This window comes from Pollachius pollachius (assembly GCF_949987615.1).
Source record: "Pollachius pollachius genome assembly, chromosome: 1".
Classification (NCBI taxonomy): Eukaryota; Metazoa; Chordata; class Actinopteri; order Gadiformes; family Gadidae; genus Pollachius; species Pollachius pollachius.
This window is the reverse complement of record NC_136934.1, coordinates 13,852,574-13,865,073: the sequence shown is the minus strand read 5'-3', so window position 1 is coordinate 13,865,073 and position 12,500 is coordinate 13,852,574. Positions and strand designations below refer to the sequence as shown.

At 41.8% G+C, this 12,500-nt stretch overlaps 1 protein-coding gene across 1 annotated transcript in view; it reads right to left on the bottom strand.

The window, feature by feature from the left end:
* The window catches only part of rasgrf2b (Ras protein-specific guanine nucleotide-releasing factor 2b), a gene marked incomplete at both ends in the record, with an annotated part of 46,520 nt that overhangs the window by 14,495 nt on the left and 19,525 nt on the right, over positions 1-12,500 (bottom strand). The window contains 9 exons of the mRNA XM_079734367.1: positions 123-189; positions 566-726; positions 1,094-1,212; positions 1,523-1,632; positions 2,074-2,267; positions 3,338-3,417; positions 3,787-3,903; positions 5,531-5,667; positions 6,686-6,775. Coding sequence (XP_079590493.1) covers positions 123-189; positions 566-726; positions 1,094-1,212; positions 1,523-1,632; positions 2,074-2,267; positions 3,338-3,417; positions 3,787-3,903; positions 5,531-5,667; positions 6,686-6,775 — 1,075 coding nt within the window. The remainder of the gene's footprint in view (positions 1-122; positions 190-565; positions 727-1,093; positions 1,213-1,522; positions 1,633-2,073; positions 2,268-3,337; positions 3,418-3,786; positions 3,904-5,530; positions 5,668-6,685; positions 6,776-12,500) is intronic.

Below are 12,500 nucleotides of genomic sequence, written 5' to 3'. Positions count from 1 at the left end.
ACCCACACACACACAAACACACACACAGGCATAGACACACTCGCACACACTCACACACATACATAAATAACAGGCGAACACACACACACATACATGCATACACTCTGTTTACATAGACTCACACTCCTCGTCACTTGCGTCTGTCTCTTCTATTAGGGTGCAGTCGATAAGGGAAAGAACTCCACCCTGCTGCAAGAGAAAAACACATGTCAAACAGAGGTATACTTTTAACACATAACACCTTTGTGCATTCTGCGTTAAATGGTCTCTATGGACTGTTAAGGTCTCACCAATGGACAGTGTGGGCAGTGTCTTTGCTGGGTTGTAACACTTTGTTGAGCTTCAGTTTTATTTTTTAATTGCATTCTCAAATTAAGCAATGAAAACCGTTTTCATGCCGACCTCTGAACTAAATGCCCGACCATGCCATATTTTTATGGTCAGTTGTTTCTGTCCATGTTGGCTCTGCTACCGCCAGCGCTTAATGCAGCATGTTGAATCAGTGGACACTGGTCCACCACATGGTGTTGATTGGCCAGTGTGGGTGGTCTGCTCCGCGGCTCACCTTGAGTAGGTGCAGCTTGCCCCCGGAGCTGCGCGTGCAGATGAGGAAGTGTTTGGTGAACAGGAAGCACTGGCGCTCGCCCTCCTTCTTCAGGGAGAGCGAGCCCAGTCGCACCTTGCTCAGCTTGCCTCGCTCTACCGACGGCAGCTGGATCAGAGAACCTGGAGGGGTGGGGGGCACACCATCTCTCAGTATGTCTATCTGTCTGTCTAACTGTCTGTCCGTGAAAAACATTGTCAAACCATGTATGTGGTGTGTTTCATGTAGAAGAGATCCCACAATGTCCTATGAAGTTCAAAGTTAGCCACAGCCTACCTGTGTGTAGATGTGGGCCTTTGTGCCTAGCTATGCGTGTATGTGTGCATGTTTTTCTTTTCGTGTTTGACAGCGTATGTGTGCGAGGGGGTACACGTGTCTGTGTGTACTTTCCTGTCATGTCTTTGATGTTTACGTGAACATAAAAGATGCATGGTCAGACAGCAGTGGTGGATTCCCTCCCCAGCCAGTATGCTATGATGGGATACTGACCCTGCCTGACGAAGGTCTGGCTGGTGTCCAGGAGGATGTCACAGCCCTCCACGATCATACGCTCTATGGCCAGGTTCTTACGGATGTTCTCGGTGTCGCTCACTTCATCGTGCATCACCCTGGCACACGCAACACATACACACACGGCAAAGACATACGCACACAGCAAAGACACATACACACACAGATTTGCACAGGCACACACACACACATGCAGGCACAGGCCCGCACGCACAAAAACAGACAAACACACACTCACATACACATACACAAACACACACACACAGCGGAGACACACACACAAACGTATGTAAAACATACATGTTTTCTTTATAATATACTTGGTACACTACACATTGATAAAAAGGATATCAGATCTAAACTGAATCGACAATCTACCATATTGTGAGATGTAAATCCTGAATATACCTGGACAGTTCTTCTAGTTTGGACTTGGCAAACTCCAGACTCTTCCGTTCCACGTGCTCGTGAGGAGTGTGTGCCAGTAACTCGTGGAGGGTGATGATGTAGCGGGGGATCTGACAGAGGAGCACAAGAGAAATATATCAACGAGATCGCATTAGATGATGATGTGTACGTATTTGGGATGGCTGTGTATGCATATGGAAGGCCTTCCGTGTGTCTTTAATGACACAAACACATACATGTGTGTGGGCCGACTGTGTGTGTTCTTGCATCTGCTTGTGTGGGTCCGGTTGTGTGCGCACGCATGCAAGCATTTGTGTGTATTTGTGTGTGTGTGTGTGTGTGTGTGTGTGTGTGTGTGTGTGTGTGAGTGTGTGTTAGTCAGACACACCTCTACAGAGTTGGAATCAAACACACTCCTCTACCCGAGGGGGGAAGCCACGCCCATGTCTGTGTGTGCTTGTGATGTTTGCGCATGTGTGTGTGTGTATGTATGCATGCCTGCATATGCATGTGTGTGTTGGTGTGTGTGTGGAGAGAATGTGTGTGTGCACCTGGAACATGGGGTAGGTGAGGAAGGTCTCCAGCATGCGGCCCTCACAGGCCCCGTTGGCCTCATACTGCTTCAGCAGCTTGTCAAAGTCTCTGTTCTGCTTGCAGTTGGCCAGCACCTGCAGGCTGTACTGGTGGTTCCGCACAAACTCCTGGTAGATGTTCAGCATGGGCAGCAGGATGTCAAACAGGTCGGCTGTGGATAGAGAGAGGCGTGGGCACACCGACCGACAGACACACACACACACACAGGGGCAGGCGCACACACACACACACACACACACACACACACACACACACACACACACACACACACACACACATGCACACACACACACAGGGATAGGAACACACACAAACACACACACACAGGGACAGGCACACACACAGGGACAGGCACACACAAACACACAAACACACACACACATGGACGTGTACAGACACACACATCCAAACACACACACAGGCACAGGCACACACACACACACACTCAAACACATACAGGCACAAACACACACACACACACACACACACACACACACACGATTTTCTGTATTTCTGTAAATGTGTCATCCAATGTTATACAATGACCGCATTTTTAACTGCCTCATCGTCTGAAAAACTAGCATGTACTCCCTGTTTGGCTTGTACAACATGCATCATTAGTCTTGTTTGTAACGCCATTTAATCTCTACTTAAAATGCATTATATACATCTCCGGTATAAATATTCTTGGTGTGTGATTCAAGAGTCATTTATTTTCATTTCATAATTCATGAGACCCACATTTCAGTATGTGTACATTATGTACTCCCAAATAAATAATTCAGTTTGAATGGCAGTTGTTAAACACATCCCTAGGTGTGAAACAACTTCAGCCGCTGGCAGAATAGGACAGCGAGCTGGGTGAGGTAACCATGGCTGTGGGGACAGAGCCATGCATGTCATTCAGGCTCTCTGTGTGTGGAACCACATCCAGGAGTCTGTCTCCTAGGTGACGGGAATCCATGGAGGAGGCTGATTGTTTGACTGAGGTAAATTATGGGATTTTTTTTATGTCCGTAGAGAGATGGTCCTTTAAAACAATATATATCTGTGGCTTAGTGTGGTCTGTGTGTGTAGGAGTGGTGTGTGTGTGTGTGTGTTTGTATGTGTGTGTGTGTGTGTGTGTGTGTGTGTGTGTGTGTGTGTGTGTGTGTGTATGTGTGTGTGTGTGTGTGTGTGTGTGTGTGTGTGTGTGTTTGTTTGGGTAAATGTGTGTCTTACCCAAAACCAGAGTCGGCCAGTTGGCTATCCGAGCTTTTAATCCTTGGTGGAAAATTTCATGTAGAAACATGATGGTTTCACTGAGGATGCAACAAACAGCAAATCAAACACACAGCAACAAAAGACAAGATGTGTTTGGTTCCTGAAAACCATGACATCTTTTTCAGTTAATCTATCTGGCACGTGATCACTGAAAAGCTCTTTCAAAAATAAGGATTACAAAAAAATGTGAGGATGCACACACACACACACAAACACACAGACACACAAAGAGAGAGAGACAGAGAAAGGTAGAAAAGGAAGAGAGAGAGAGATCGAGAGAGAGAGAGAGAGAGAGGGAGAGAGAGAGGGAGAGAGAGAGAGAGAGAGAGAGAGAGAGAGAGAGAGAGAGAGAGAAAGAGAGAGAGAGAGAGAGTAGCTGCCTCCACTCATGATGTGCACAACCACACCTGTTCAGGAAAATGCTGCTGACATCATCGTGGTTAATGGAGGGTTTCTTTGAGCTAGCAGCCATCCTAAGGGGTCTGAGGAAGAAGTTGACCAGGATGTACAGCTGGTGCACGTACCTGCCAATCCAAATAAAAACCTCCAATCAGCTCCCAGGATTACCGGCGTCACACGCAGCATGCAACATCTGGAGATCAAACCCAACTGCATTTATTCCAGAGTCAGATTACCACTTGGGTTCATCCAAAGAATGATTCATTCTATTCATTCCATTCCATTGTCTTTAGTTGTTACTCTCTGCTGGGAGCTCATCGACATCTTCCACCTCCTCAGCCTTGTTTCATCCTTGATTTACCTTTTACCCCGCGTAATTAATGAGACGAGTGTACGGGAAACACGAAAACATGAGTCACGTGCGCTGTGTGTTCTCTGCCGGGGAGGGATACAAACCTTGTGTTGCGTAGCGGCCATTATAATCAGCGCTAACAACAGTAAATGCAGGCCGCTTCTTGTGGGAACAATAATAATTGGGTGGAGGGTTGGGGGGGGATGGGTGGCAGTTGAGGAAGTGCTCATAGGGGAATGCTGAGATAAAGGCAATGTTTAGACAGAATCACTAGCGAACAATAAGAAAAAACATTTGGTTGATTCTGTGTACTAGTAACCCCCTTAGATTATGCATTTCAATTATCAGTCAAACTCTTAACTCTTTTTCTTGTTCCTTTAGAGCATGCAGGCAAACATTTTAAACAGCAGGTAGTGGCACGGACAGAAGTGAATGGTACAGAAAACCTTTAAGTAGGGTATGATGTAGTGTGACACGGTTATTAACACAAAATAAAACCTAAACAGGGTGATGGAGGACCCTGACACGAAGCAGAAGAAGAAAATGGGAATGCTAACATACAGGTTACATATGGTTAACATTTCCAATAAAGAAAATTAATCATAAGTGAAGCACAAGTCCATGTTTCTCACCGATCACCATTTGTTCAGTCTGGTGCTTGTGAAAGGGAATTTGCTGAAGAACATAGCGTAGGGCATTGGTTCTCAACTGGTGGGTTGAGGGCATTTTATAGATTTAACGTTGATCAAGCATCTAGGATCGATTGCTCTTCCTTGGGTCCCTGGATGTTAACAGTCAATTTCATACATTGAATTTTGCAGGTGACTTTGGCGTGTTGAATTTGGGGACGTTGAAAATTTTTAAATTGAACTTTTTAACTTTGAATATTTGATTTAGAATACTTTAACATTGAGAAATAAAGGTGAAAATTATTTGTTGAAAAATGAAAGACTTATATTCAGAGGCAAATAATCTGTTATTTAAATTCATAAATATTAAGTGTTTAGAATTCAATGGCTTTTTTTAAAATCTGATGGCACAGATTTACTTCCATAGATTTTGATTGGGTTGCAGAGCATTTGCTGAACCTTAATCTCAAAGGTTATTGAATTAACTATATTTTCAATGTTAATTCATGTTAAAAATGGTTATAAACAAGCTCATCTCGAATTGCTGTTGCATTTTTTTCCCTCAATGTTTTTAGACAATGCATGAAGGCATTGCTGATTACTGCAATGCTGGTAAATCATTTTTTTTCGGGGGGGGGTCGTGACTTTATGACTCATAACGCCTGAGGGTCCTGATGTCAGGCCACTGGAGAACACGCGCCTGGAGGAGGCATGAGTAGAACCGGTGTGAGGACCACTGGCAGAGCGTGGGCTGAGTGCAGGTGTACATACTCTGTCTCTGCCTCCACCATGTTGAAGACGATCTGGTTCCGTTTCCTCATGCTCTCTGCGTGCGGGGAGCAGATATAGTCCTGCACGATGATCTTCCACTTCCTCCGACACAACCAGCCCCGCATGAAACTCTGCACCTGGAAGCACCAACGATGGATAGTGATGCTTTATGAATGCAGGTGGTAGAGATTCGGTGAGGGAGCGTACGCATGCACGCACCTGCTGATCATACACACACACACACACACACACACACACACACACACACACACACACACACACACACACACACACACACACACACACACACACACACACACACACACACACACACACACACACACACACACACACAAACAACGCAAAACAAAAACACACTGTGCATGCATGGAATTGTATTAATAAAAAATATATAAAACTACTACGACTTCTACCACTTCTACTCATAATAATAATGATAACAATAATAATACACACTTTTTTTTGTAATAATTGAAACATTTGTTTATTCTAATTTATATATTGAATAAAATAAAAAACGAAAGAGTAATTCCCTTGGGATCAATAAAATCATCTGAATCTGAAACTAATAACACGTCTGATTTATCTTTGAGATGGCCATTCGGGATGCCTTTGAAGATAAGAGCATGCGGTCATTAGTGGACCCCTGAAGTGGCCTACTGACGGGCTTCTGGCACAGCCTCCACTGAGTGGAACTCATTCACTGTCCAGACTCTCGCATGTGCAGTACCTTAGTGGGGGAACCAGTTACCTTAAGCTCCATATAAGAGGCCAAGAAGCCATGAAGCGAGAAGCCCAGGAGAGCAGAAGCACAGAAAACTAAGACCCAATGAATCCTTTTACGTGCATGTATCATGATGTTTACATGTATGCACATAAGTGTACATGCACGTCAATGTGCCAGGGCACATTGAAAACAAGGTAATCTTAAATAGAAGAACAGCAACAGCAATGGGATATGGAGATTTGCTGCTGTATGAGTCTCAAATCCCAGCCTGCAGGTATCAACATCAATTCCCTCAAACCTACCTGCACACAGACATATGGGTGTTCAGACGCACACACATCGAGACACACACACACGTACACAAATGCACGCACACACACACACACACACACACAGCAATATATTACCTTTTTGATCTTCTTAATATCTGGGTCTTCTTCTTCGTGGTTGACGTGGTAGGGCCGCATTCTCTCCTTGGTCTTGTTAAGAGCGATAATCTGTCAATAAAAACAACAGAGCAACTGAGTTAGGCTACAGGAATCATTTAATAAAGAGATTTATATTCATCTGTTTTAATGATATTAGATATGAGAGGAATATTGAATCACGAGAAGACGCAGGCAGAAAGAGAGACAGACAGAAAGAGAGAAAGAGTGAGACAGGAAGAATAGTGGCTCCAAAAGGGTGACTGGATTTTTGTTTTAATTGTTGCCATCATTTGAGTTGTATTTAATTTAATGAGAATCAGCATTTAATTGAAATAGCCACAAGGATGTTTAGTTAATTACACAAAACCCAATTATCGAAAACCAATTTTTCTGTGTGTGGCTAATTAACACAGATAAACTGAATGTGTAACTTGACTTGGCCAGGTAAGAGATGGAATTAGTTTTTCATGTATAAATAATTCAATTTCCTTGAAACAGGTGAAGTAAATCATTGCTAATTCTAAATGTCGAATGGCACCAATAAACAAATTTAAAAACAACATTAAACCAGCAAATAAAGACAAGCACTTGAGCCTGCCTTTTGAGAAAAGCTTAATGATGAACATGATCTGTGTATTTTACCATTGAAGTTAGACCATTACAGGACCACCCCAGAAGAAGACCCAAGCAGCCATTTATGTCTCCAACCCTGTAGCACTATCCCAGTAGTTGATAGCTAGCCTAGCCTTTAGCCGCATGACGTTTCCATACGACAGAAGAGACAAACTTTCACTGACAACTTAAATGTCTGCACTCCCATTTAGATAATGACAGTGCCTCATTAAGGAGTAGTGGAAGTCAGCCGTGGGATGTATAATTTCAGTTTTAATGATCTTCTTATTATGTTGTTTGGTAACTGTATTGTAAAATGGATGCACCATAACTGAGACCAATTCCTGAATGTCTCATTATACGTCCAATAAAATGTCCCTGATACCGATACTCAGGGAACACTTGTGTTGTTTTATTCATGATTATACGGTACATTGGCATTTCTTGATAGAACAAATCCAACTGAATTCCACATAAACGGTAACTGTTTTTTAGTTGTACTAATTAACATGAAAACTGAATCACACACACAAACAGATACACAAACAGAAACTCCCCCACACATTCACACACACAACCGTTGCAAGGATTATTCACAAATACACACAAACACACACACACACACACACACACACACACACAAAAAAAAACACAAACAAACAAAGAAACACTGCGATCACGAAGGACGTCATCCTTTATTCATGAGAAAACTTGTTAGGCAGATGTATCTAAATGCTAAAAGTGGGCTCATTATCTCCCCACTGCAGACCCGCTCCTCTCCGTGAGTTAGCACCACTCCAAGCAGTCCTCCAACACAGCTGGATCTATCCTAAACAAGGAACACTGTTCAATCCATTAGCGGGCTTTCCACAGTAAAACAGAGAAGGTTGTTTATCCAAGTAAAACGCTGTCAAAGACGTAGTTCAAGAATCAAAAACGGAAGGAGACCAGACATGATATAATCAGGCTTCCTTCTCACCCTGGAGCCAAACAGCTGCTCAGCCTGGATGGCACCAGCATATAGACGCCCTGACACTGGGAATGGCGTTCAAGCGTTTTATTGGGTTGTGCGTCTCCCATTGGAGTGTGGCTAAAACTCTGGTTTGGAGCGCACGAAGAACAATAACTATGAGGGTTCAATGGGTTGCCCTCTGTGGAGAAAATGCAGCCAATGTTTTTCTGTAAACACACATGAATCATGGTGTAGGGAAGGAATGCTCTTTTGAAATGAATGAATGAAGAGGCAATGGTGGCACTGTTGCAGAGGAATGTCTCCATTCATATGTGAGAGAAGACAATTTAAAATACTTGACCCTAACTTAATAGTGCTGAGACTCAAATTGCACAAGTCTGTAAATGGGGAAGATTATAGCCTTCTACCTATCAGAAAGATGTCCTTTAGAACAGCCATGACAGATCACGTTCATGTGATCAGGCACTTAGTCACCCACACAGGCGGTATTGCTTCCAGTCCAATGCCTTTGCAGACTGCATGTTGTGGACTAGCAGAGAGGAGCAGGGAGAAGAGCTCTGGTGAACACAGGCCTCCACGCCCGCTATGAGGGTGGGCAGCCCTTCTGGAGTCACGCCAATGACTCCTTCTGGAACCACTAAATGACACAACCCCCCCCACGCACACACACATGCATAGACAAATACACAGACACACAGATACACTCACAGACACACACACACACGCATAGACATAGACATTGACACACACCGATGTGCACGCACACAGAGACGGACTCACAGATGTGCATGCAAACACACAGCCACACATACATGCACGCACATACAAACAGACTCACAGACCTGTGCACAGATGCAAAGACACTCTTTGTAATCATGTAAACACCTACACCCATACCTCATATGCATAACCTACACTGATTCAAATCCCACTTTCGCAGGGCCAGCCATATACACACATTCATGAACACACACGCACTCACACACCAACACAGAATATCTATTCCACACTAAAAATCTTTATATTTCTCTTGTCCTACTCCAGATTGTAAATCTTGTTCGTTGTTGGAAGATATTGTAGTAAGACTCCCTTATTGCTTACCCCTCTGGGACATAGTCATTGATCTAATTAACACAACCTTGTTATGTGTATCAGTTTATGTGTGTGTGTGTGTGTGTGTGTGTCCGTGTGTCAGAAAGGATTATGTTAAGCTAATCCATTTTTCATTAACATTGACATTGAGTGCATGTTAGTTTGGATATGAGAATGAGAAATGGCCATGGATTTTGCTCCAATGCAAATTAATGACACTCATATTCCGTGGCACACACACAGATACCTGTCCCAACGACCGAGTCGACCACGGGCGCTTAACTCCAAATCCGTGGTGGCCTCACGGAATCACTTAAATTGTCCGGTATATGCCAACGGAATTTGCGCCAATGCAAGTTAATGACACTCATATTCCGTGGCAAACACAGACAGATCCCTGTTTCAACGACCGGGTCACCTTGGTCTCACAGGGATCCGTGAAATGACCATACATATATATATATATATTTTAATGAAATTCATATTGACGGTATGGCACCATATCCCTATTCTCGCCAATGCACCCATCTTGAATTTAATAGACCATTTCCGCTGCTTCGAGGAGGTCTGGTGGTCTCTCTATATAATAAATAAATACATATATATATATATATATATATATATATATATATATATATATATATATATACATATATAACAAAATAAATAAATATCTATAAATATGTATGTGTATTTAAATATATATTTATATATACACATACACTCTTTGAAGCAACGAAAGTGGTCTATTAAATTCAAGGTATAGTGCCATACCGTCAATATGAATTTTCATTCATAGAATTTCCGAGAGGATGGTCAATGGTCAGATACAGATTTTGTTATAACAATAATTTATATCGATGTAACGAGAAAGGATGTAATGTTAACGCCAAGAAATTAAAGGCTACATAGTTATAATAATTTAAATATAATTAACTTATAAAGTGTATAACGAGACAACGAGACGATAGTTGTGGGCCTGCAGAGGCTGCATTTTAACCAAATTCTGCCTCTAACCTTATACATATAATAGTCTAACTCTACATGTCAAATGTATGATATGCTGTAGGCCTACGTATAGGCTAGTTTTTAATTTTATAAATATTTAAATATTGTCTGGTTATACCTGACCCACATTCCCACAACCCTAACCCAAAACCTAAGACCCCCCCCTCCCTGCCCTCGGGGGCCAAGTTTCGGTGTGGGGGTCCCAGTTAGGCCCTAAGTCAAGTTTCAGGGCGGTAGGACCTTCCTATCTCAAAAACTGTCTTTCAACCACATTCTGATCCACTAGGTCTTGCAAGCAACACTTATGACCTAGATCTGTGCTGGATAGATGAGCAACATTTACTTCAGTCCACTGGGTAGGCTAGTAGACTGGTATCTATTCAGCACAGATCTAGGTGGACACGCCCACTAGTGATGTCATATGGGGCAGATTTTCGAAACGGCTTTTAAGGCTAATCACACTCACACCTGGTGGTATAATATGTCTCCTTTAAATATTTATAATATAAAAAACCAGCCTATACGTAGGCCTACAGCATATCATACATTTGACATGTAGAGTTAGACTATTATATGTATAAGGTTAGAGGCCGAATTCGGTTAAAATGCAGCCTCTGCTGGCCCACAATTAGATTGTCTCGTTGTCTCGTTATACGCTTTATAAGTTAATTATATTTAAATTATTATAACCATGTAGCATTTATTTTCTTGGCATTATCATTACATCCTTTCTCACTTCATTGATATAAATTATTGTTATAACGAGATCTGTATCTGACCATTGACCATCCTCTCGGAAATTCTATGAATGAAATTCATGTTGACGGTATGGCACTATGTCCCTATTCTCGCCCACCCATCTTGAATTTAATAGACCACTTTCGTTGCTTCGAGGAAGTCGGGTGGTCTCCTTATATAATAAATAATAATAATAATAATAATAATAATAATAATAATAATAATAATAATAAATAAATATAAATATGTATTTATGCATACATATATATATATATATATATATATATATATATATATATATATATATATATATATATATATATTTATTATATACGGAGATCACCAGACCTCCTCGAAGCAACAAAACAAATAAATAAATATATAGGCCTATGTATAAATATGTATGTGTATAAATATATACATTTATATATATAAATACACATACATATTTATAGATATTTATTTATTTTGTTATATATAAATATTTATTTATTTATTTATTTATTATATAAAGAAGACCACCAGACCACCTCGAAGCAACGAAAATGGTCTATTAAATTCAAGATGGGTGCATGGGTGAGAATAGGGATATAGTGGCATACGATAAATGAATCACAGAAAAAATAACTTAAAAATAACACTATAGAAGCTTAAAAAAGCTTCTATAGTGCCCTTTGACCCGGTGCGTAAATTGCGTTGAAACTAAATGGAGGCAGACAAGGGCTGTTTTCCAAAGTGAAGGCTGCAGCCTTAATAGAACACTTCCTTGCTAGTCGCGTCCTATGGAGATGAGGCTAGAGTGCCTTTTTAAATATTGATCCAGTGTTAAATATTTGAATGTTTTAATTAGTGCTGTCAGTTTAACGCATTATTAACGGCGTTAATGCAAATCAATTTTAAAGGCGTTCATTTTTTCATTGCACGATTAACGCTCTTTTGGTTTGGCAAACATTGTAGTTTTTTCACCTGCTGTCTAGCAACAACTAGTCACGTTAGAAAAACTACAACACCATACCGGATCTAGCTACACCGGAAACAAAACAACAAGCACGCCGCACAAACTTGTTAGGGCAGGCAAGGATACGGAGTGGGTGAAAAACTCCTTAAAAGTGTGTGTGTGTTTGTGTGTCACTCTGTTCGAGCCTGCACGAGAGTTCAATGTTGTCATTAGCTGTTACGTCTTTCTGACCAATCGCAGTTCAAGGCCCACCTGGGCTGTACAACTTCGGGAGGGGCCACTCAGTTACTCCCCTCTAGACAAAATCGACTTGGTTGCGACGTTGACAGCTTTTGAGTGTTGCGGCTGTTGAGTGAGTGAGAGGTTGTGGGCGCACAGCTCAGGCACAGCTCAGCTGCAAGGAACTTTTATAA